Source organism: Strigops habroptila, chromosome 4, assembly GCF_004027225.2.
Source record: "Strigops habroptila isolate Jane chromosome 4, bStrHab1.2.pri, whole genome shotgun sequence".
NCBI classification, from domain to species: domain Eukaryota; kingdom Metazoa; phylum Chordata; class Aves; order Psittaciformes; family Psittacidae; genus Strigops; species Strigops habroptila.
The window spans coordinates 9,919,983-9,945,744 of record NC_046358.1 but is presented as its reverse complement, the minus strand read 5'-3'; the positions used below and the strand labels follow the sequence as shown (position 1 = coordinate 9,945,744).

At 39.4% G+C, this 25,762-nt stretch overlaps 2 protein-coding genes across 4 annotated transcripts in view; one reads left to right on the top strand and one right to left on the bottom strand.

The window, feature by feature from the left end:
• EXOC5 (exocyst complex component 5) overlaps positions 1–16,412 on the bottom strand; it is a 28,683-nt gene extending 12,271 nt beyond the window's left edge. Inside the window, exons 1-10 of one of the 3 annotated variants that reach the window (XM_030483140.2) lie at positions 16,223–16,412; positions 10,944–11,035; positions 7,379–7,526; positions 6,776–6,970; positions 2,522–2,586; positions 2,067–2,095; positions 1,808–1,917; positions 1,265–1,309; positions 1,025–1,165; positions 272–354 (exon numbers count right to left, since the gene is read on the bottom strand). In XM_030483140.2, coding sequence (XP_030339000.1) covers positions 272–354; positions 1,025–1,165; positions 1,265–1,309; positions 1,808–1,917; positions 2,067–2,095; positions 2,522–2,586; positions 6,776–6,970; positions 7,379–7,526; positions 10,944–11,035; positions 16,223–16,249 — 935 coding nt within the window. In that variant the 5' untranslated portion in view covers positions 16,250–16,412. The remainder of the gene's footprint in view (positions 1–271; positions 355–1,024; positions 1,166–1,264; positions 1,310–1,807; positions 1,918–2,066; positions 2,096–2,521; positions 2,587–6,775; positions 6,971–7,378; positions 7,527–10,943; positions 11,036–16,222) is intronic. The other 2 variants (XM_030483139.1, XM_030483141.2) reach the window with 2 other exon arrangements.
• Positions 16,413–20,137: 3,725 nt separating this feature from the next.
• Positions 20,138–25,511, top strand: AP5M1 (adaptor related protein complex 5 subunit mu 1; the record flags this gene model as incomplete). The annotated part of the gene is given in 7 exon segments (XM_030483156.1): positions 20,138–20,836; positions 21,986–22,213; positions 22,669–22,808; positions 23,560–23,645; positions 23,741–23,856; positions 24,141–24,231; positions 25,336–25,511. Coding segments are annotated over 7 exon segments (1,443 nt in total), but the record flags the coding sequence as incomplete, so codon positions are not given.
• Between the last annotated feature and the right edge of the window lie 251 nt (positions 25,512–25,762).

Sequence of the window (25,762 nt, the reverse complement as noted above, 5' to 3'; positions counted from 1 at the left end):
ACAGTACAACTGCAATCAAGCAAGTTACCAGTGAGATGCGGAGGACTGCTCTTACGCAGTATAAAAATTACTCTCAAAGATCACTATACTAAACACTTCCCCTTAAAAATAACAATGACAATTTTAAAGTTTTTTTAGGAAAGCAGTAATGGTAAAGGTTCACGGTCATAATTTTTTTTCTTTTTTTTTAATGAGAGTTTACATTTTTGGCTTCTCTTCCTACATCTTGATAATAAATTACAAGAGAATATCTACATCAATATATAAATACCTTGTATATAGATCATAGAGATTCTTAAGATACTGTTCTGCATCTGATTTCCTGTGTTCTTCTAGCTGGTCCTTTACATAACTCTGTAAAATTTGGGTACATCTATTAGAAGAACTAGAAAACACATCTCATACTCACTACTTGCTAGATTATATTTAGTTTACTGCAAAGTGTGTATTTACTTAAGGTAATTCGTATATTCTTAAGGTTTACATCTCTAATTTACAGATCCTGCATTATCTACAGACAGAGTTAAAAACACCCTTTAGAAGAAAATTATTTAGTAATAAGCAGTAGTGTGTGAAGCAAAGACAAAAGACAGATTGCTTCAAAAATATGCTTGACCAACAAACACAAAATCCCCTGTTTTTAAGAATCAAAAGCACTGGAGGCCTAGGGTCATTTCTGCTTGACAGTAAGCAAAGGAGATGCTTACATATTTGCTTATCACAATACATATACAAGCTTAGAGCCTTCTTGTCGTTGAGTATTTGAACAAAAATATTCTTTACTGTAAAATACTAAGTCAAAACTGACACACAAATTTGGGGTTCAAACACAAGCTCAATCTCTACACTATAAGGTGAGTAACATCTACAGGCAAATTGCCTTTTGCAATAGTCAGCTATGATTCCTCACCCTTATACAAAATTACAAATATAGTAAGTTATTATCAATTGTTACTACTAAATACAATTTTTTTATTTTTTTTTTTTTGAATGAAGAGTTTCCTCATGTTAAAATTTGAAATACCTGAAGCTTAACTTCAAAGATATTTTGAATGAGTTTGGCTAGTACAGTCTCTGGATTGCTAAAGACTTCTCCAACTTGCTTATTCACTCGCTGGCAGAGAATGGCTGCATCTTCAAAGACATCACTCCTCAGGAATGCACCCTAGGGTTTTAGAAGCACATTTCGTAATATATTTACCACCACCTGTATGACTAAATCAATCAAGACCCAAAGAGATACATTTGAAATAAAACGTGTTACCTCTTGACACTGTTTTATGTAGACATCAACACAATGGGAATAGCCCTATGGAAGGAGCAAACAACTCAGTGTTAAAGCAGGTTGTCCATACTTCAATATAGAATGAAATCAAGGAAATACAACCCCTGTGAAAAAGTTATTGTTAAAAATATATATATATGTAAAAATAAATTCATCAGAAATGTAGACTCTTTCAAACCCATTGTTGTCACAAACCTGAAGTAACTTCACTTATCCCCACACTACATGGATATATACCAGAAGTTTCAACACTCTTTCTCAAGCATGAAAGCCAGCTTACATGCATACAAGAAAAGATCTCAGAATGGTCTCTAATTAAGACGCTGCCTCCAATCCCCTATTATGCGCCTTTATTCCTCTGCATTTGATTTGAGATGGAACAAACATCTCAGCATTTTTAAAGTTACATATGTTATCTGAAATAGTGGCTGTGCCCATGCAAACATGTTCAATTAAAACAGGCACTTACTGTATCGTGGGTTGTTTTACTTGTGTATTTAAGTTAAAACCCTCGGGTTTTACCTTGAAATGAAGCAAAACTGCCGCTACTTCTCTCATTCTGAAGATTTCGCCTCTCCGCTGTGCGCTGGTAAACTCTTGAATTAGCTGGCACTCTAAGTCATGGTACTTACCTGTAGAGGAAAGGAGATAACAACAAAAATCCATCAGGTTACGTAACACAAGCACCAACAAAATCTGTAATACTGACAGTATTGCATATTTTTTTAATCATCTTTAACAATTCAAATACAGGAATATGGATCAAACTGGATAAACTTACTTGCTATCTTTGATTTTACTTCAGAAAACCTGTTAACAACAAAAAATACCATGATTAAATTCAAATCCGCATCACAAGAGAAACCACAGACACCCTAGATCATGAGTAACAGGCACTCTACTTAAAATGAAAACATACAACACAAAGATGGCAGAAAAGTTACATGCTTTATATCCATAAAAACCTACAAACATCTAATTCAAGTCTAGCATTAAGTCAGCACAGCAATATTATCCCATTAAAAGTCTGTTAAGCAGTTTAGGATGTGCATGTAAAGATGATCCTGAAACATGAATGTGTGAACACAAATTTGAGAACAGACAAGAGAGAAATAAGAACAATCCATCTCAAAAGCTACATTAATCACTAAGCACCAAAAAAAGACAAGGGAAGCATCATAAAGTTATAGCTACATGAAGATTATTTTTTTAAAAGATGTTCAGATAGAATATTACCTGTCAAAAGGCAGTTCCTGTGCAATCAAGTGTAGTTTTTGAATAATATCAGCTGCCTCTTTAATCTGTTAAAAGTAAAACATGACAGAATTATTAAAGAAGGTCTGATTAAAGGCTGTTCCTTTCCTTCCCCTTCACTGTCCAATTTTCCACACATGTAATTCCTATTTCTAAAGCTGGTTGAGTTGATATACCCGTGGAAGAGATACCCCCCTTGAAGTTCCTGTGTGTACTTTCATTATGCTTTAAGGGTTGGGATTTTTTTAACATAAAGTTATGTAGGTCAAAACACAATAAAAAGCCTTATCATGTGATCACATTGGGCATGTCTGTGTAGCTACCTGGACAAAGAGATCATCACTGCACTATGCCACCATAGCTATACAGCTTGCAGACCAAAGACTCCTCAGGGCTGATTAGATCAGAATGTGGCTAGAGCGGTCCTCATGAAAATCTGAACCCTTCCAGGTGGCAATAAAATATGTAACTGTAACGCAGCGCTGACTGAACTGTAACATTTTCTGTTACAAGTGATCAGGATAGAAGACTTAATGAATCACACCCAAGCAGAAGAAATCTCTGTTGAACTCAGAAGTGAAACGGCTAGCAAACCTTTCAGACATGTCAGGAAAAGCATTAGGGAATTCCTGTTGATGAAATTAGCTGTATAGCTGTGTCCAAAAAAGCCATGACAACACTGGCATGGAGAGGGAAAGAAAGGGAAAAAGGGAATCAAGGAATCAAAGCAGAGCCTAGTTAGAGTTCCTCACACTCTCCCAAGGAAGGAGAAATGGAAGCTGTATTGGAAATCATAAACTGTGAGGTCCAAAGTAAAGCTCAAGATGAAAGTCAGTTAATCATACATCTACAAAATAGGAATAGTCACTTGAATAGAAAAGCTAACAAATAAAGGTAACACAATGCAGATTTCTGCTCATTTATTCTTCCACAGTCAATTAGCATGGGAAGTGCACCTATGCACTGCTTAGTACTGTTTCACTAGGCTGACTAAAACTACAGAAAACACCAATTTGAAAATGTGGGGAAACAGCTGTTTGCAACCGAAGTTCAATGGATTTAAGCACACGATGTCGGCTGGCCCAAACCAAACACAGCTCTGAGATGGTTTTAGAGGCTTTGTTATGCTGTCTTGGTGACTGGAAGGCACCTCAAAGAGAGTGATGAAAGCTCTAGCTACTACATTCAAGCAAAACCTTTATAAGTTGACACAACCGAGAACATGAAGAACATGCAGTTTATCTTGTTCTTCCTGTTAGTCATGTTCCAGGGAACTGGACTTAGAGGAAAGTAATGAAATCCTATTCTCCCACCACTCAGAGCAGGTTGGGATTAAAACTTTTCAAGAATAGAACAAGACACACAGGTAAGAATATAGAGTACAGGCATCACATGAGGATGGTTGTTCAGCAAAAATAGGAGCTCTCATAAAGTATATCCATTCTGCTTATTAAGAGCAGCTTATGTTTTGAACTGTCAGCTTACAATAGCCTCTTAAGTCCAAAGCAGCTACGCTCCTCACATAAATCCAATGAAACAGCAGTTACTTCTATAAGCTTACAGCAACCTTAATACCGAACAATTGTGATCAATACTGATGTCATTAGAATAATTTATACATCAGCAGTTATTCACTGATGTTAAAAAAACAAAAACAGACAACCCACAAATACAATATTTTCTTTGTTTCCTCTTCAAATAATAGCTTTTCACTAAGTTTTTATTGAATTCAGGGCCTTCTTACGCACAACAGAAGCCACGACAAATCAGTTCTCCACGGTTTCTGCTTAAATCTGGCCATATTTAATTTTTAATTGAATTAGGCTTCTGTAAACTATCAAAATAAATATAGATTCTGTAAAATGCAACTTAAACACATCTGGAGAAAAAATCTGAAAAATTGTGGACAAATAATGTCAGGAGAGAATTTTAACACAAAATATTTCTCTGAACAAGCTAAAAGGCATAATGGAATAATGTTGAGTACAGAAACTAAATGGAGGACAGGATGCAAGAATAATAGTAAACATTAAACAGCGGACAATGCTATTGCATAATAAACATGTAAGCTACTAGATCATTTTGATCGTTTGTTTTAACTGGAGTGATTTGCTCACTTCAAGACTCTTCAGTCCAGGAGAGGGACTGGTCAGCTGGCAGCACAAGGTAAATTATAAGGATTCAGAGGACAAAGACACACAATACATAGCATGGAAGAAGACAGCAAGGAAAAGCCTTCACAGAGACAGTAAGTTAGAAATTGCTCAGTACGGCTATGAGAAAGTAATGTGAGAAGCAACACTTTGATTGTAGGGAAGAAAACGAATCCAACAGATCTTAAGAACTGACCCTACTGAGAAAAATATTAATTCCCCAGGAAATAACTGCATCATAATTGTTTTCTTGCCTCTCCTTTCACGGTATCCCTTGCCTTCAATGTCTCAAAGAAAAACCCACACTTGTGAGGGATGGCATAGTACAAAAAAGTCATAACATCTTCCAAACCACTGTCTAAACTCCACATCAGTTCAAAGATCAGATAACAACAAGAAAGCATTTGGTTTTACATTCAAGAATATTTGTTACTATCTCATATTTTAAGAACTATTCTTAGTTGAAAGATGTGAGAGCACACATCCAGGCAGGTTCTTCTAAAAACACTACTTCTAGTTACTATTTAAATAAGGAGGCAAAAGTTACAGAACAGTACTAACCCACCTACATGGAAATTCATTGCAGTTAAATAACTTGGATCCAGAAAATCTTGTTTGTGTTCCCACACACCTCCTCTGCAGACTAGCACAAGATTTCTGGCCTTTACTACATTTGCCTTCCCCCAGATTTGCTGAATATCTTATTATTCTTCAGACTGTATAAAGATTAAAATGTTCACCAATTTCCAGGTTTACCCTATTTATCTACCTTTCTTTTTCCAGATCCTCCAACAGAAAGTATTACGAAACTTCAAATTACAAGCAAAAGTTGAATTCTATGAGAGTCTCTTCAGCAGGCAACAAAGAATTCTATTTCACTTATGCTTTGTTACTACCATGTTGCCATTAAATATTTTTAAAATGCATGTTTTATTTCTACTCAGGAAACAAAAGAAAAACTTATGCAGATCTGGAAAAGAGTGTCCATAGATGAACTTCAGTTATGTTGAAACCTTTGTGTTTGACTTGGAAGCTACAGAAAGTTTTATGTGCTCCCTCTTTGATTAGGGCAAACTATCAAATGGTAATTACCATATATCCACAGACCATGAATCAAAAGCCACTGTGCAACTGACTTCTTGGGAATACGACTATATGAAATGATTAGGTTTTCATTTTCCTGAGAGATACCTTCAGGTATCTCAGTACCCCTCAGTAGAGGGGATGACTATTAACCTATTCTTGGGCCCTTTGTGAGCTGCATTTCAAGCACGTATTTTTTGCTGAATGTGCAAACCAAGTTTTTGCTGTTCCCACATACTGGAGAAATTTTTTTCCAGAGCACAATCATACCATTGCACAGAATTTAAGGAGAGTGGGAAGATTCTTCAGGATGCACCTCAAAAAAAAACCAACCCCAAACCAATAACTTGCCTTTCAAACTACATAAGGAAATCCAGTACGTGCCCTTTTGCTTACAGCTGGACACTTTTCCTTCAGTTTATTTCTATTAGCCACACCGTTCAGATTGCATTTGCTTCATGAACATACTCCTGAAGCATAATAAAAACAAAATGCTTAAACATTTCTTTGAAGTTTTCCTGCCCGATTCCTCTAAATTCAGAGGGTGGAGACATAACCACAGGACTATACAAAGCCCAAAGGCATGCTGTGACAAAAAGGTATCCAAGGCCAGTGGACTGACCCAACAAAGTAAAGTTTCACAAAGAAGTTGTATTCAGAAACATTCTGCATTACAGGGTGGATCTGAGGCAAGGGGTTCAAAGGAAAAAGGCAGATATTTGTGCACTCTAAAGTTGCCCTCCCAGTGTTTCTCAAATCTCTGATAATTTCATAAAATGAAAAATGCCAACATTGCCACATTAAGCATCACTGAATACAAATGCTTTATCAGCAATCTGCAGTCTAGTGTTGTTAATTTACATTTCAGAACAATGAAACTTTAACAAGTCAGTCACTCACTAGTTTGAAGTCTGACCATGGTAAGTCATGGTAGCAGCTTGTAATTAGGGCAGTACTGCTTATTGCTTTGAACTGCTTTCATCCCGCTGACAGCTCTTACCTTTTCAGAGTTTGTAAAAACATCAGACTTCAGCTCTCCGTCCAGAAACTCATTAAAGTATTTCATCAGCTTCTGAGCCTCCACAGCCCGTTGCCGTGGCGTGTTTACCCCCTCCAGTTGGTCGCCGAGGTGACAGACCTTAGTTGCTACATAGCTGATGTGCTCATCTAGTTCTTGGAAATGTTGGAAGGCAACCTGGGAGAACATAGGCATACACAAAAACCTCATGATTTCTGTTTACTGTACTTTAGGAAACACTAGATTTACATCAGTAAGAAGCACAGTGAATGCAAGCATCAGCTTTCCAGGTGCTGTATCTCTGAACTACAGAACTGATCAGAACCACTAATGCAGTACACACAACCATTTAAAAGTTTAGTGTCTTCCTTTTAACTATTGTGAAGACTCTCTACTTTCAGAATAGCTAACACTCATTAACGGAACATGCAGATAAGCCCCCTTTGACAGGGGAAATTGTTCTCCTTCAAACCCTCTTTATTCTTATCTCAAACAGTAGCATGCTGTACCAAGAAATGTTAATAGAGCATGTGATGCTTTTAAAACTTGCAGAGCTTAGCACTGACTATACTCTTTAGATTTTACCTGGTTGCTTTTCTGCAGCTCTTGTACTTTCTTGGCAAATTCCTTTGCTTCCTTCTGGCACTGCTGTTCTAGTTTCTCCACCTTTCTCTGAATCCTTTCATCCATTACCTGTAATTCTTGGATATGATTTACAAATTCTTCCAGTAATCTGATTTAAAATAAAATGCAGGAAAGCAGACTTTAGTTTGAAAGATACTGTCTTCTGCAGAGCTTAAAAAACCTCCAAGAAAAGAACTTGCCTACAAGGCTGATATAATCACATCTAACTTAAAAATGCTATTTTGTTTTAAACTACATCACCCTAGCTGTGTAGAATTCTATGCCTACATAAAAACTAAGTGATCCCATAAAAGGTAGGCCAGAGGAGAGGGCAATACGTAAACACCAGTCACCCAGGAATGCAGCTCTGCCACAGGTACAAAACCCCTTATATTCCCATCTTCCTTAAAGAAGTCTCATAAGGACAAAGAGAGTTTAGGGTACCACATCCCTTCAGTGCAAGAGCTATAACAGGGAAATATTTTCTACTGTACATGTTACAGTAAACTTGTAAATCAGCATCCTATTAACAGGCAATGAATACACTCATATAGTCTCCCAATGTTGTTTCAGTTACAACCATCTTGTTTCCTGATTTCACTTCTTTTCCTCCTCTAATATATACCATTTTAAGGATTTTTTTCCACCCTTTCCTATCACTTTTCTTCCACACTCACTCTTCCCAAACACAGGAATGAATTCCTAAATTTCCTCTCTTCTTTTTCATTCCATTCTCAATGCGTGCCTCTTTCTGATTCCTTTTTTTTTTTTTTTGTCCATTTATCCCATTCCACTCATCTATTCATCTTATGCTTCCCTAAACATCCCAGTCACTGACGCTCAAGGAATGAATTATTCCCAGATCCTCCATAGCCATAAAACTCATGCTAATAACTGAAAACACATGAAAGATCTGGTAACACCGCTGCCCAGGTTTAATATCAGAACAGAAGAGGAAAGGGAACATTAATCTCTCCCAGGGAGCTATTTCTAGACTACTCAGGAACTGCCTTTTCAGAAGGTATACTGTGAATGTGAAACCCTTCCACCCTGCAACGCTGCTGAAGGCAGATGAGCATGCTGCTCTTCTCCTGGCTCCCCATGAACAAGATGGAGACTCTCAACAACCAGAAGGAAAAAGCAGAATGTATTATTCTACCTTCACATGACTCCTTCTCAGTAACAACTACAGCACCTCTCTTGGCCAACAGCTCTCTCCGAGCAACACCTAAATGATACTAATCCAACTCTTCAGCTGCATGGAGGGTCACCGCAGTTTCAGTTTGAAATTCTGCTGCTAAAATGACTGGCTTTTGCCCTGCTGCTTGGAGCATTGCTCACTGTATTGGTCTAAAAACCTATTTCAAATATCTTTACAACAGTAATTGACTTAAAGGCACAACTTACTAAAGAAAACTGGATTGAGAAAGATGTTTATGACTGCCTTCCTCAACTTCCTGCTTGCCAGAAGCCCAAGAGTAAGCATGTTCCATTAGATTCCGTGGAATATCACAAGGAACAAACTTAAATTTACAGAAGTATATTTAAAATAAACTTTAAATAATAGTGACACAAAGCATACTTTCAAACAAAAGCCTTGAGAAGTGCAGATAGTTTCTATTCATTTTAACAAGCTGATTCAGTTCAGTTTGGGATTTGTTTTTTAAACAGGTATTGTGCCAGCTCAGCACTTATTCAGCAATAGTACTTAATATAATGAGAGAAGAAAGAATGCTCAAGTAGAAGAGGTAGCTGCTGGTCAGGTTTCTCAGAATAAAGACTCCAACATTCTTTCTACCAAACAAAAGCATCATCTTCTAAAAACAGAAAAGAAAAAACATACACCAAAAGGTCTGTTTCTTTTGGCTATTAAGTTTGGCTCCCTACTCAATACTACAAGATCCCACAAGAAAAATATTTCCTGTTGTAGGATTCTCCCACTTGTCCTGAAAAATATGAAAGTGCATTACAGAAGTGAACACAAACAAGCCAGCAGAAATATAGAAGATAGGTTAAATTGAGTAGGTATTGGTACAAATCATAAACTACCCTAAAGTAAATATTAGGCCCAACTGTGAAGAAAGAGCTACAGGAAACAATGCTGTGTATTTCCAGGCTTCTACCTACTTAAATCACATGTAAAACTCTGCATACGACACAGGCCCCAGACTGAATGTCAAGGGTTCAGCATCTTGCTAGAACTCCAACAGTATCCTTCCTCTTCTTTCATACCTCCACAGAGCCAGACTGCTCCAGAAGGAATGTCCTTTGACCACGTAAATGAAGTGTTTCATGTTTCCTTTTGAGTAACAACAGCTTGTCTATGAAGTTAATAATTCCCAAACTTTGCTAGGGTTCTATCTCAGGTTACTACAATGAATGATCATGTGGATGAGAAGTCACTAAGGAACAGCTATTGCACTTGCTCATCTCCCAAATTATAATAGTGTGGAAAAAGAAAACAACTATATCTCTAGAAAAACTACCAATACTGGTACAAAAGCTAAAAAGTAGCACTATTTGAAAGAGTCACTCTTCAAAACAAAAGAATTTCCAGAGGTTTGGAGTACAGAAGCTTAGATGTTGATGTTCAACAGATAGTGCTGTATAAAATTGTGCATCTGAGTTACTCATGCACCACTCAATGCCAGCCCAGTAACTGAAGATCTGGCTTCTTAGGGTTAGGTTTCTCACAGACCCAAGCCAACTCACCACAAAGTAGAGAACGTCCTGCACTACCTCTTCCTTCCCCACTTCCCATAACCTAGCTTTGATCTTTTCCATACCCACATTCCTTCTCACCAACAGCTCACAGACACAGAGTCTTCTCTTTGCACCTGGCTCACAGACTTTTTCAGTCTGCAAAAATTGCTAACCGAACTAGAATTTTTTTTTCCTTCCTGTCAGTTTAGTTTTCTGACACTTTACTAAGTTAGATTAGCTTACCATGAGATCAGATGCCCAGAGCTAACTCAAGATGAGCCATCATGCCGTGCAGCTCAGACCAAGAAGGGCACGAGCCCATTCAGCAGCAGCAAGCTGTTCATTTGATTCAGACTATACAAATTCACACAAATTCAGTTTAATACAATCTAAGTCAATATTGCCATGTTTCTCTCTTTCTTCCCATCCTACCTGTTTGTGACTTTCATTTGCACCAGTACTGTAAACTACTGGGTCTTACAACAAGCCAGGTCAGGGAGCTAAACTGGCAAGAAACTCATTAAATTAACTTAAATATCATAGCAGTGAAGCCTCATATTATGCTTTAATCCAGCAACTACGGAACTTTGGAACATTCATGTCTGACAACATTCTCCTTCCTTCAAAAGTCTAAATCAGAAAGTGACTTTCCTTACTCTTGTTACTGAATAATTGGTTCACGGTCACAAACACTAGCAATTCTCCTAGATGAAAACCTCCGTGGACACACACCAATACTGCATACAGTCTTTTTGTTATATGTGTAATAAAACGGTACAATTAAAGATACATTCACTTTGACCATTATGCAATTTTACTTTACCTTTTTGGATCAAAGGCTTCTCCACCTCTGGAACCTCCTCCCGGTGTTCTCCATGCCAGGCGTTCAATGTATTCATCTGCCACAAAAGGCTCCTAGCCACAGAATAAAAACTCCTTACAATGTGCCACAGCAGGCTGTTCCTTAAGCAACTGCTTACACATCATTTTAAAAGTGTGTAGAAGCTTTGCTACAATCAAGAGCAAGTACAGTGTTGACAATTACCCCGTCACCTCTTATGTTTACATATTAAATATGGGAACACTGTTCTTAATACAGTGGATTTGAACATCTAGTCTAGAGATTGACAGACTACTAGCAAAGAATTTGCTACAGGTCTGTGAAGAGTTGGCTCTAAATTACCTCTCCTCATTTCCAGATAAGCTTATGGCTTGTCATTAAAAAGTGTGAGGACTGGAGCACCTGTCCTGTGATGACAGGCTGAGAGAGCTGGGCTTGTTCAGCCTGGAGACGACAAGGCTCCAGGGAGGCTTTAGAGCAGCCTTCCAGTACCTAAAGGGGCTGACAAGAAAGCTGGAGAGGGACTTTTAACAAGGGCCTGTAGGGATAGGACAAGGGGGAATGGCTTTAACGTGACAGAGGGTAGATTTAGATTAGATATTAGGAAAAAATTCTGCACTGTGAGGGTGGTGAGACATTGGAATGGGTTGTCTAGAGAAGTTGTGGCTGCTCCATCCCTGGAAGTGTCCAATGCCTGGTTGGATGGGGCTTTGAGCAACCTGGCCTAGTGGAAAGTGTCCCTGCCTGTGGTAGGGAGTTGGCACTAGATGATCTTTAATGTCCCTTCCAACCCAAACCATTCTATGTTTCTATATGATTCTATGAACGATGCAGCAGCCACACTGATTTGAGATACTACATTATGAGACCCATCCATCAGCTGTGCAGCAAATCAGATAGAATTGATCCGTCTAAAAAATTAAGTGGCAAAGCTTTCTTTAAAATTGCTCAACCCTGTGATGCAGTTCACAACACAGCACCACCAGGAGAACTGACCAAGACACTGCCCTGTGGCAAAAACAGTGTGAGAATGCCACTGGACTCTATGCAACATCAAACTGCAGCTGCAGAAACAAAACAGATAAGGAAAAACAACAAAGCAAGCATAAACACAGATGATGGACTTGACTTTCTCAAGAAGTAAAACCAAGGCATGAGTGATGTTAAAAACACAAGATTACTCAAGTTTCTTCCACAATATTTGCTGGAGCTTCCATAAAAATACTGCACAATGGTGAAGCGTTAAGATTATTTCTCCACCCAACAGTATTTTCTGAAGGCAGAGACCTCATTATAAAACCAAGACCTCCTATTTTAGTTGGCCTAATACTCAACTATCTCAAACATTTCTTCACATAGTTTAATATTAAATACTCAAACCACAGTTCAACACCTACCCTTTAAAAAAACCTAAGTACTTGTCACTTCAGCTTAATTGGTAATCCAGCAGCATTGTTTAGGTGCTAACATCAGCACATCTAAGATCAGTAAGCAAAGTATTCTCACAACTACCAGGATTTCATGGAAAGCTTTTAGAACCCTTGCTGCATGCAATTTAAAACTGTGAACAGAGCTGAGAGTGGCTCTGGTTAAAAGTGGTATTTACCACAACTTATTTCTGATAACAAAACATGTGAAGATTCCAGAACTACTTTTGATAAAGCTTGATTTTTAAAAATAAAAATAATAAACAGACGTCCACAGGTACCAAGTTGATTCCTGTATCAACAGGTCTAAAATCTTGTCAGAAGTAATAAGGAGGAAAAAAACCCCATTATTGTAGTGTTATTTTAATAACAAAAAAGCAAGGTTTGAAAAGCAAATATTGCCAGTTCAAAGTCCGTCAATCCTCAGAAACACATTATGCTCTATCCAGTCAGGCCCAGCTATTAAACAAAAAGATAAAAGTTTTTTAAATATACTTTGAAACATGCTGAATCCTGCCAGATAGGAAGAAGTTCCACCATTTCAACAGATCACCCAGAACCCCATCATTCAAAGACTGACTAGAGTAACTGTTTCGCTCAGCCTCCTTGGTTAAGCTTTAAAAAATAACAGGATGATACCACACACCATTTCTCTGCAAGTCACTTATCTCTAACCCAGTTGTTCCTGATACACACCATGAAGTTTCCTTTACATGAGCCCTTTTTATCAAAACTCATAATGCAGTCTTTTCATATCAAGTGTAAATTGTCTCCTTATTTCATCTTTCCATCTAAATGTTTGGGAACATTTTTGCAATTTTAATTATAGGTGAAATGAGCCATTCAATACAGTAACATTTCCTTCAGGAGCTTCCTAATCATCTGATGGCTCTTTGCACCACTTCTCCTTTACATGAAAATCCCATCCACAGTCTTTCCTCTGAAGATTCTGCAAGTCAACTGGAGTACCATTCTATTTACAAGGATATCAATGCCAAGTACATCGCTATGGAAGAACTCTATATATGGGGTGCACTGTTTACTGATGCTTTGTGTGTGTATGTAACATTTTCTACATTTTACAGTTTTCCTGCAAGCCTGCCAAAGCATCCTCTCCTATAGAAATCTGATATACATGCCCTAGACAGTAAAATAAATAAATAAATAAAAATATACATATATATAATACCAATCTTGCTTATCCATCTCTATAGTCCTCTAAAGCTCCCTCAAGCGCATGTGTTCACAGAATACCTGCAGTTCCCTCCCCTGCATCTCCAAAACCAGCCAGATACGTAGCAACAAACAATATGACGGAACCCAAACTCAGGTGCCACTTGACCAGCCACGAGGCCAAACTGAACTGGCAGCAGCCCAGCCCCCTCCACTGCCCTCCCCACAGCACAGCCACTCATCTCCCTCTTCTGCAACGCTCATCCTTTCTCCCAGTCTGCCTCCCTCCTTCTGCAACACCTTCTATTCTGCAAAAATTATAAACCTGCATTTTGTTTTAGCAATCTGACACATCAAAGTATTAATTAGTTTAGTTAGACCTAAATGATAGCAGAATCACTGATGTATACAGGTGTAGTAATATTATAAAGGGGCATAACGTGAAAAATTTCTGTTTTTCAAGAACACTTCCACAGGAATCCTGTTCTTCAGTTTTTCATCATATAAAACCAGTTCTGTATCATTTAAGAAATAGTAACTGCAGGGGATATTATTATGTGCAGAATATTGATCAACAGAGGAAAAAAAAAAAAAAAAAGAGCTTTTTCGTCCAAATTTTTACAAAGAGTGTGCTAAAAACAATCTACTTGATTTATAAAGAATAAGTGAAGTTCAACAGTGTCTTTTTAAGACATAATTTCAGTTTCCACTGCAAAACCAAAACTTTACTGTTTTGTTTGTATCTGGTATCTTTCATATACATTTGCTCTTTTTAATGCTATCTTGATAATAGGGTTGCCTACAGCTGGCAGCTTAATTCCTATTTTAAGTCTCCTATCCTGTTTTGCAGAAATTGCTGAAAATCAGCTATTACAAATGTCATTTGCAAGTCCTTTGTCTGTTATCAGATGAGCTCCAACAGTCAATTTCTTCACAGCTTTGAGCTTCCCTCCAGCTCTAGATGAATTAACCTGATCTTATCCATTCAGTGAATACTACTGACTTAATAAGAGATATGCCTGAAGTGGATGATAACCTGGTTTGATCTGGTCTGTATAAACAAAACTAAACTGGACCTAGCAACATTAGAAATCAGTTTAGAAATAATAATTTTTAAATTACACTTTGAGTTATATGAGGAACTGAGTCCATGTTGTGCCCATTTTTAGCACAGATCCTTCTACATATATCTCTATTAAAAACTACTTTCAAACACACACTCATGAAAACATGGCAACCAAATACCACCCCCAGTATGCAGCTAAGGGTTACTCCCATAATAAGCACATTTTCATGGTCTAACATATATGCCAGTGACTTCAAACTAACATAGTAGGCAACATTAATTTAATGAACGTCAACAAAACCTCTCTTGCTTTTGGAGAGAAAGAAATACTGGCTTCCATATTGGAGAACGTAATTTCAAGCCCCATCTATAGGCAAAACTCTCATCTACTTTGCAATTTCACCTTTATTACTATTGCAAAATGGAACAAATTGTTGCATGACCCCAACATGCAGCCAAAACAAAGTTTTCTTTCCACAGCCAAGTTATCTCACATTCAACATCCCACAAACAATAGAACCAGACTGTCATCACATTGAGAAGTCAAAAGACTCCTACAACAGTAAAAGAGGTGTAGAGAGGGTATAAAACCTGGCATGCAGCTATTTAGAACATGGTATATTAGTCTTGCTATTTTTTTAAACCATGCAAGCCAAAAGATGCGAGTCATAACACTCACATGTCATAACACTGACTCATAAATTCAAGTGCACACAATGCATTTATATAAACTACACATAGAGGATCTTCCAGAGAAACAGGAAGACTCTACCTGAAGGCTGGGCAAAGCATGTCCCAGTATTAACACACCAAATGAACAATTGCCTCTTGAGCGACTCAGAAAGCAAACACAGGATACCTGGCAATGATATCACATCCCCATGCATTAGCATGTGAGGACAAACACTTTTCAGACTCACATATAATGAGAGCCCATGATGCAGGCCAAGAAAGAATTCACCAGACTCCTGCTATATTCCTGCCCTGCTGTGTACAGCGTTGGGCAAGTATTCAGTTTCTTGTGCCTCAGTTTCACAGTGGCTAAAGGGAGGACGAAGTTATTTCCTTGTTTCAGAAAAGCAGACGCTGTGCTAGGACACCGGGGTGTTGGGGTCAACTGAATCTGTGCATTCAGGACAAGAAGGCTGGCGGTCGGGCCTGGCACAGCCTGTCACCCTGCTGAAAGCGGCACCCCGTGTGCTGCAGCGCCCTGGGGAAGGAGGCCCAGGCGTAAGAGGCACCGCAAGCCCCCGCCCGAGGGAAGGTGAGGGACTGCCCCCCCGCCCGCCGAAGCATCACCCCCGCTCCCCCCGCTTCCTCAGCCCCCCACACCGACACTCCGCTCCCCGCGTTCTGGCACTGCGCTGCTCGCCCCCTGCACACGCCCTCGCCCACGGCGGGAGGTCCCGCTTCCCTCACCGCCCGAAGAGGAAGGAGCTCGCCCGGAGGGACTGCGCCCGGGCCGCAGTGGGGCAAGCCCTCCGTATCCCCTCAGAGAGCCAGCCGTCCTCGCCTCCGCCTCCCGTCCCCGGGCCCAGCGCGGCCCCCTCGGCACGGGAAAGCCCTTGGGAAACCGCGGCGCTGCCCGCACCCACCTCGAAGAGCTCGGCCGTGGTGGCCATGGCCGCAGGGAGGGCGGCAGAAGCCTTCCTCAACTGCCCACGGCCGCCCCGCCGCTGCCGCCCATTATGCCCCGCGGCCCCAGCAGCACCAGCAGCAGCCGCCGCGGCGCCGCCTCCGCCCGCCGGAAATGGGCCTGCGCCGGGCGGCCGCCGCCGCGCGCAACTCCCGGCCCCTCCCCAGCCGTGGCCGCCCATCTGCAGCGCCCGGGCTGCCCTCAGCGCCGCGCTGCAGAGCACCGCTATCGGCATTGCCAGGGCCCTGCGGGCGCTGTGGCTTCTCAGGTGTGAGCCGGGGGCTGGCTCTTCTCCAGGTAAGGGTGTTGCGCCGGGCCGGGGGCCTGTGCAGACCGGGGAGGCGGGGATGGGCGCGGGCGCGGCGGGGCGGCCGGCGGCGGTAGCGGGGGAGTTCTGGCCGCTCTGGCGGGAGAGAAAGCTGGTGGGGTCGCGGCAGTTTTAGAGAAACCGGGGCTGCGTCGGGGCTGTGAAACGTGCAAAAAATACCAAACACTGTGATGCTGACTGAATCCCTTCGCTCGTCAATGCGGCGCTGGCCACTGTCCCTTTCTGAACCCGATTTTGAGAATTTCTGTGTTCAGATAATGTGCTTTTAATTCAGTCTTCCCCCCCCCCCCCCCCCCCAAGTTCTGCATTTTGTGCATGACTTCCCTTTCGCTGTTCTTCTATTACTGTAAAGATTCTACCTAGCTCTTCTCTGCCTTAACATGGAAAAGGACAAGGTAGCGCTTGTTAAATAGATGAACAAAATGGGTAAAGTAGAAAGCATGTATTTCGCTTATATTCTCTTCTTACATTGTTCCGTAACGGTAAAAAATGTACGGTATTTTCATGCAGAAATGTAACTTTCAGTTTTATTTTAGTTTTTGCATACAAAGACAGGTTTAAGTTAGTGGAGAAGTCCACTAAGGAGTTCTCCAATGCAGGGCTGTTTATTCAGAACTGTGTAAGAGTTCTAAGTAAGACTTTGGGCTAGGCAGGCTGCTTTTGTTGGTCTGGCAAAATTTTTTGCTATTTCAGAGGACTCAGTTCCAAAGGAGAGGAAAAATAACTGGGGCTAGGGAAATGAAAAATGCTGAGACCTAGTTAAAGAGATGTGACCTTCAATCCTAGTCTGGATTCACTAAAACTGAAGAAGGAACCGAGAAGGAGGCAAAAAAACAACCCAACCAAAACAACAAAAAGAGCAAGTAGACTGTCTTCCATCTTCAGGTGCAGACAGATCTCTGCATCAGACATTCCTCCAATTGTTTTAGGATTAGTATTATGGTCCTTGTATTACCTGCAGGAGTAGAGATGAGGCCTCCCCTCTACAAACACAAAGAGAAAGAGAAAGCCTTGTCCCAAAAAAACTTGAGAGTGTAATCACCACGGAGGAGGGGGGGCTGGTGAGAGGAATGTGTGAAGTAACTTGTCACACAGTAAGTGGCAGAGACAAGGAATAGCGCTCTTTTGAAAAGGGCAAACTATACTTGATACTTCAAGTGATTTCCAGACTTAGATCTTTCAAGTTCCCAGAGGAAATAATAGGGCTGTGGAAACCCCAAGTTTATCCTTCTAACTGACCTTAAATTCAACAAAGCATACAGACAATATAAAGAATGCCGGATCACATGGAAACTGTTGGTTTCGGGACTTACGCACTCAGCTGGAGATACGTGAGCCCTGATCTTTAACCTCAGAGAAGACATCTGGGACATCAAAGCATTCCACTTTTCTTGAGCTGGTCATAACTTAATTCAGGCAACAAGTATGGTCTCTCTTGAATCACCAAAGCTCATTCATCCCTGGAAACTTTAATCTTTTTAAGTTTTCATCGCTTTCTAGAAGGGAATACTGAAAAACTGAGATCTGAAGGGCTAACTAATCATCTAATGACTCAGCTAAAGCTGGAAGATTCAGTGAGAGGAGGAGAAGATTGCTGTGGTATGGGGGACAGCTTCAGCAAAAGGAGCAGACAGGTGGGGACATTAAGTAAGACAAAACTAGACTGAAATATCTCCCCTTCCTTTGTTTTCAAAACATTGGCCAAAAATAACAGATGCTCATGAAGGTTACATGTAGCTTCTTATCAACAGCCTTGCTCTGGAAGCTCTCACAAATTTTCATGCTGCAAAACCACTCTATCTATCAAAATAGACATGAGACTACAGGGAGTTGTCTTACTGTCATTTGTATCCTGTTTACAGATCTTGTAGTTCTGGCTTCTCTCTACCTATGCTTGATTTTTCTTTACTGACCAAAAAAAAACCAACACAAACAACCTAGATGCCTGATAAAGAATCAAAGAAAAAAGCACAGTCACCGAAAATAAGCCTGAGGAAGCATAACTGCCACCAGCCAGGGACTCTGCTACTCCGTTAGGAAAAGATGGTGTAGGTGGGACTTACAGGCAACAGGGTAAGAGCAATGCAAGTGTTCAGGAGCAGAAGGGGAGTGCTATATATGTAGGTCATAGATATAACAAAGTATCACATTGCTGGAATTACAAGTTCCATAGCAATTGAAGAAACAGACTACCAATGTGTCCTTAAAAAGATGGCATAAAAAGAATAAACGTATCTCTGCATTTTTTTTCTCCCATGTTTATGTGTTAGCATGGTTCTGAGTGCAAACAAACATGCAGCCTGAGAACAGATCTGCTATGAGATGTTTCATAAAGTGATTTAACTACTTGCCTGGTGAGTAACCTGTGATAATGCTTTTTGAGAGTCCGTGGATAACTACTAAGGGAATCCACAAAAGAGAATATAGAAAAGCTCGCCTGTTACCAAATTTAATGTAAGAGAGACTCAGGAGAGTCTGCAGTTCCAAAAAAGGATGAAAACCAATCCATTTGTAGAAGTAATAATTTTTCTTTTCTCAGCTATTTATTTTAAGACAACTCCCCAGTTCCTCTTGATAGTTTTATGTTAGCTTGAGAAGAAATTCATCCTTCTCTCCTTTAAAAATAATACTGCTTCAGAAGAAAAAATCCCAGACACAGCATTAAACAGCTAGTATAAATTTTCTCAAATATTATCTCTGGGAAATTTGAAATTAAATATATACATGGATGCAACATAGCAATTTTAAATATACAAAACTTTGTGTCTCTGTGACATTATGATTACTTAAATACTTGAAAAAATGAAATGATGAAACAGTCATAAAAGCTTGAAATCACATACACCGCACATGCAGTGTGGAATTAATTTTGCCTCCCTTCCCTTAGTCCGTGCAGCCCATGCTGGAAAAAATTGACTTATGTACAGTGAAATATTTTTGGATTTATAATACTGTAAAGATTTCTAGTTAATCTTGTTAATCAATTAAAGCAACTGCTGCAGATCAGTTGTGAAAGTTCAAAACAGCAGTGGTATATTAGCATACGATAGCTAGGCAAAAAGCTGTTGTAGTTGAATTTCATTATGTGGGACATCTGTTTTCTTAAATGTCTGCAAACTTGTCTTCTTGAGTGTAATTTCACCTCTTAGAAATATTTTGCAGTTGAAGTTTCACTGCAATGGTGTGAGTCATGCTTGGGTTCATTAGTGTCGTTTAAACATCTCTTACCTTTCTGCAACAGGAAGGGTAGACAGACAGATTCACATTTTATTTAAAAAATGAGTGAATGTATTTGCTCAGAGTTTTCAGGAAAAATCCACCTGCTAGAATGAATCCTAATTACTCGTGAAATAATTTTATTGACAGTGATTTAGATCACTAGTCCTGTCACTGTTTCTGTCAGGATGCTGCTGGCTTCTATTTACACAAGGCTCCTTTTAGTACCAGAGGGGCCGTTAGGATTTACTTGAATACCTAAGAGAAACCCATCCTTCATTATAACAAGGGATTGTGTGGTTCTGCTTCTCAGAACTGTTGGTATGATGTTTTGGGTGGGAAAAGGTGTGTAGCATTAAGATACTCTTATTTCCATATCGCAGACATTACCCTACCATTGAAGTGCACGCTAAGACCTTCAACAGATCAACACATATGCCTGTACCCTCTGACAGTGCTTTTCTGAAAGCCTTGCTTTTTGAACTGAGACTCACAGATGACCATATTTTCATGAAGCATCGAGATACTTGTACCCGAATCAATCATTCATCAGTATACTCAGTTCGCACCGAAGGAGGGGATCTCTGGCCCGTGCTTGCTTTTCAGAAGAGTGGTCTGATATATGCATGTCTTCCACTAGTTGAGGAGACCTTGGAGCCACAGCCACCCCTCCTCACTGTTAGTGGGCTCTTACAAGGACTGGCTCTTTTGTTAGGCATTGTGGACTACATCTCTCCAAGTTGGAAAAATGAAGCTGAGATGAGTGTGAAAATAGGTGAGCTTCGAAATTTGCTTATACAGGCCTGTTCCCTTGGCACCCCCTTAAACACAAACATATGTAGCTTAAACAGCTCATTTGATGACATTCAGGAAATACCTATAGATAAGAATGAACCAGCTTGGAGATCCAACACATGTAAAGGCAAACCTCAGGTGAACATCTGTATCACTGAAAAAGTCAAGTGTATGCAGTATGACAAAAGAGATGTTGTGGACATGTGGCAAGTTTATGGAACTGTAAATTGCAAGGTGAGAGCATTTTATGTGCAAGTCTGACCAAAGTATTTTTCATGCAAGCACACTGGGAAAGTAAGTACTTGTGCCATTTTACTTTAGGATGTGAACAGTGAACTTCTAATACTGTAATATTTCAAAGTGTAAGGAAATATTACTTATTAGACTGATGCGTTAGTGTTTTTTATATTGATCTTTACTAATTTTTTTTCCTGCATGCTTCATGCATTTTTCAGTAACTATTTATGGGACTTAAATTTCCAGCATTGCAGGTTTTTATTGTTTAATATTAAAAATTGGGGAATATTGACTAAATCAATAATAATTATGAAATACATTAAAATCTGTTTTTTCTATAATTGATATATTTAACATTCTTTCTGAATTATGCTTAGGAAGCACACTATGTTAACACAGTGTTTGTAACTCTCAGTGTTTTAAGAGGAGAAAGACCTAATAAAGTGGATCATGACAATTTAATTGTTTGCAAGAGGTGGGATATTCATCACTGAAGGAAGCCAACCTAAATACTGCACTTCCAAAGACTGGGCTATTTCCCACCAGCCATGCTGGTAGGGATTATGAGGGTGTACAGATTCCTGCTCTCAGAGGGACAAGTTTCTAGGTCATCTTGCAGAGAGGATGGCCTTACATAAGAAGAAAGCCCTGGTGTAATCATGCGCTGCTGAGCTGGCACATGGAGGGACAAGACAATGGATGTGCTGCACATGGTTGCTGTGAGAAAGCTGACATGGGACCACAGTGGCCATTAATAGCATGCTTGAATCTGTTAAGCGGATGTTGTAAAAGTAACGGAATTACTTAGGCTGTCACCAAGTGTGTTTATGTAACATTCATCGTGTTGTAGCTATACATTAGTCCTTGGCTTCCTTATCTTCTGTTTCCTTGCTAAAGAGTACTTGTCAATTAAGAGACACTTAGCTAAGACTGCATCACTAGCCCTACCACATGGGAAAGGCTACTGAAATGGGAAAGGGACTTGATTTTGAAAGTATTTGTCAGTACTAATATTTGAAGCCAGCTGAAAATTCTTAGTGTGATTTTTATTATTTTTTCTTCTAATACTTGTATTTGATTTTTGAACATCTAATTCTGACTTGAGGGAGTTATTCTAAAATAACTTCTTGACTTCATTTTTTCAAGTGTGACATAGAGGGATCTGCACCAAACATAACCCTCAGTTTGAATCTCCCAACTAATGGTCCTCCACTCCAAGATATTGTGGTCCATCATTGTGTGACTTCTGTTGACCCTGCCATGCTGATGTCCAGTAGTGCTGAAGCACTGGATGATTCTGTGTACAACAGACCTTACAAATTTCCTTTCATTCATCCTTCAGATTCCTTCAATTTGTGTTACTACACTTCCCAGGTAATAATATTGCTGACCCTTGTTATGTTTGAGTCTTCAAGCAGGAATAAAAATACCTGTGTTGTTGTACGTGTCTGAATGAGTTTCAGCCCGATAGAGGCAGGTAACATGCTTTTTCTATAATAAACTGCTTGGAAGGCACTTCAGGACTTGAGTCATCTGAATCACATTCAGGAGGTGCCAGTACCTTTGACTGCTTGGCATGGCTGCTCTTACTTTAAATGAACCATTTAGATGCCTGAATTAGACAAAATATATCCAGGCTGAAATATGTCAAGTGCGTATGCCACAAGTCTATGTATCGCAAGTAGCCTGAAAAGTTTGCCACAGTCAGCAATTAATACATGTTTGGGTTTTTTTTTTTTTTTAACTACTTCAGCAATTAAAACAGTGTATAACTGATCTTATGATGATGATGATAACTTATCTTGAGAATTAATATAGTTTTTTCCCAGGTTCCTGTTCCACCAATTTTGGGATGTTATCAACTTGTTGAAGAGAGATCACAGTTAAAAATAACAGTTAATTTAAAGCATCATGAAAGTGCAAAGAATTCTTTTGAGTACTGAAAAGCTCGTATACCTGTTTTCAACAGGTAAGAATAAAGAAATCCTAAAGAAATTTCTTCCATTTCTCTGTGATCTTCCTGAAATGAACCTGTCAGGAGTCAATATAACAGATTATGCTCCATCAAAGTACTACCAGTGGATACTGGCCTTGCAGTGTTGTGAAGCCCACTTGGAATTCTTGTAATCTCCACAAAACAGAATTATACCAGAATATTTGGTAATATTCTGAGTACTTCTGTTGTGCATCTTGTTCCCCCATGGTATTTTCTCACAGGAAACACTGCCACAATCCCAGGTGGATTAAGTCTCAAGATCACTTTCAACCCAGGGCTACCTGTTCCTTAAGACTGCTAATCCTAGCTGCAGATCAGCTTATCAAAAATATAGTTATTTAAAATCAAAACTATAGTTTTCATTTAAGCCTTTCTGACAACTGCCATGACTACGCTTTCACATAATTATCATGAAAATTTAAAGATGAAATGATACCAAGTTGCTGATGCTGATCACAGTGTTAGTAAAACATTATCACTGAACTAAAGACAGTAAAATATCATCAGCTCTTCTATGATTACTAGGTTGAGACCATGGTGATTTCCTCCTGCTCTGTAATTTTATCTTATTTTCATAACTTAGCCATGTGTTCAGGTATGACTTGTTTCTGTGCACGTGAATAACGTCTCTCAGCATTGTGTTGCTTTCTTTAACAAAACGGTGTTAGCAAATACTGAGCGATACTAGTTCCAATGGTTTTATTTATCCTCTGTCTTACTGTAGGGGCCCAATCGATCAGTTAGAGTACAAAGTTAGTTATGGCCAACTGGATTTGTCCCAAGAGAAGAGCCTGTTGTTTTGGGTCATTGGTAAGCAGAATACCTGTGTTACTTCCTGCCCTAGTCAGTTTGTACAGTGCAAGCAGAGCTGTATAATTTCTTATAGATGCTGTTCTTGGCTTTAGGACAGAAGTTCCCTAAATCTTTGGAAGTTTCTCTGACTGGAACCGTGTCTTTTGGCACTGCAGGCAAAGAGCACCCAACTGATTATGTTTGCACTGGGAACACTGCTTACGTAAAAGTAAGTTGCTGGCTCTGTGAAAAGAGGACTTAGTAGTCATTTATTTTATTATTTTAAATTGGCTATGAAGATACCCTGATTTAAAATCAGACATAATTATTAGCCTCTTTGTTTTCAGCATGGAGTTTTCTGTTTTCTTGCTTAGTTTTCTTGCAAAGTTTTCTTTGCTGTCCTGTCATTTTATAGTGTTCTTGCACACCAAGAACATGTAACAGAGATTGCTGGTATTTGTGCAGCAAGCATGACAATATGGATCTGATCACGTTTTCCCTCTCTTTCTATAGCTGTCTTTTAGAATCCCAGACTACATTTGATGTTATGTAGACCAGCATTCTATTCAGATCTCTGCACCAGGAAAATCCAAAATTACTGCATGTGAGTTGCTAAAAATGTCATTTATTTAACTGAAACTACATATTGAAGTTATGAACTGGATGTCAGTGACTAAAATTATGTAGCTAAAGTTGGACAGAGCTCTTTCCTGTTTGCTTGGGACATCCTAGAAATTTTGTTCTCTGCTTTGTACTTTTTGTGTGTGTGTGTGTGATGCTTAAAGCATCCCTGGAATAGGGACTGGCATCTCGCTTGAAAAAAGCCCTTATTGCTCAGTTACAAAGTCATTCTGTGCCTTGGGCTCTTTCTCTTTCGCCCTGTAATGTTTTACTATGCTCTGCATAATGGCAAAACGGGGAGGGGGGGAGGAGGGGCGGGGCAGAGAATGCCTCTCTGCAGTCTGGCCCCTTGCTTTGGACCCTTTTGCTAGATATGATAGATGAATTGGCAATACCCAGGTACAGAACTCAGCTCCTGCACGCAAGGTGAAACTGTTGCTGTCAGTGTCAGCTCACCAGCATCCCTTGGTGGATGTGGCCTTACGTGAATCTGTGGAGGAGAAACCAAATCTACTTATTCTTGAGTTAACACATGACTACTTCCAAGTCTGCACCAAGAATACACTAATTTGGAACACAGTAGGCACACATTAAATTTGAGCAGTACTAATGGAAGCATTTTTATTTGTAGCAGTCTGTCTGTTGCAACCTCTGTCAGTCATGTTAGCAGAGTCTGTAAATGGCTTTTGAAATCTGTGGTCTACACTGCTAATTTTGTGACAGGTCACTTTCAGTCCTAAATTGTAACATAAAAAAGAGTATTTTCATACTGTATGGTTTATATCAAGTATGCAATTTATATTCATTGAATAAAATCCAAGCCATCCACCTGCTTTTGATTTAACCTCTGTTTGAATTTTAAGCTTATGAGTGATACATTAGTAAAGGTAATTGAAGCTGAGACTTTAAATGTCTCATTATCAGAAATGATTTTCAAATAATAGTAAGAGTCTTAACAGTTTAAAGAGGCCATTATATCTTTTCTGTAAACTAGTAAGGATGGATTAGTAGTCTCTTAACTTGGATGAAGGAATGTCTGATTGTAAGGCACCCTGTAATGGTTATTTTTCTTGTCCTTTTTTTCTAGCCCGGGAACTGATTTCTTCCAGTTACTACCTCTGGAACTCCAAAGCACCAGCACCTACGGTGTACAAAACCTTACTCGGCTAATTTTCTTGTGAACGATTTTTGCATTTAAAAAAAGCAGACAGCTAATGAGAGTAATATCGTGATACAGTAAAAATAAATATTTTCCAGCAGTTTGTATTTTGTATGTTTGCTTAAAATTTTATGTTAAGGAAAAACAGAAGAAGTCACTTGTCTTAAAAGCATAAGTTAGTCTTAAATTGTTTAGTCCTGTGTAAGAGCTTAGAGAAGACAATTTGAAATGTACTTGCCATGGCCATTTTTACTTTCCATTCTAACATTAACTGGTACAAAATTAAGTACCTAGTGGTACAGATACAGACTTGTATGATTGCGCATGTCTTCCAGGAGGACTCCCAATTACTTCA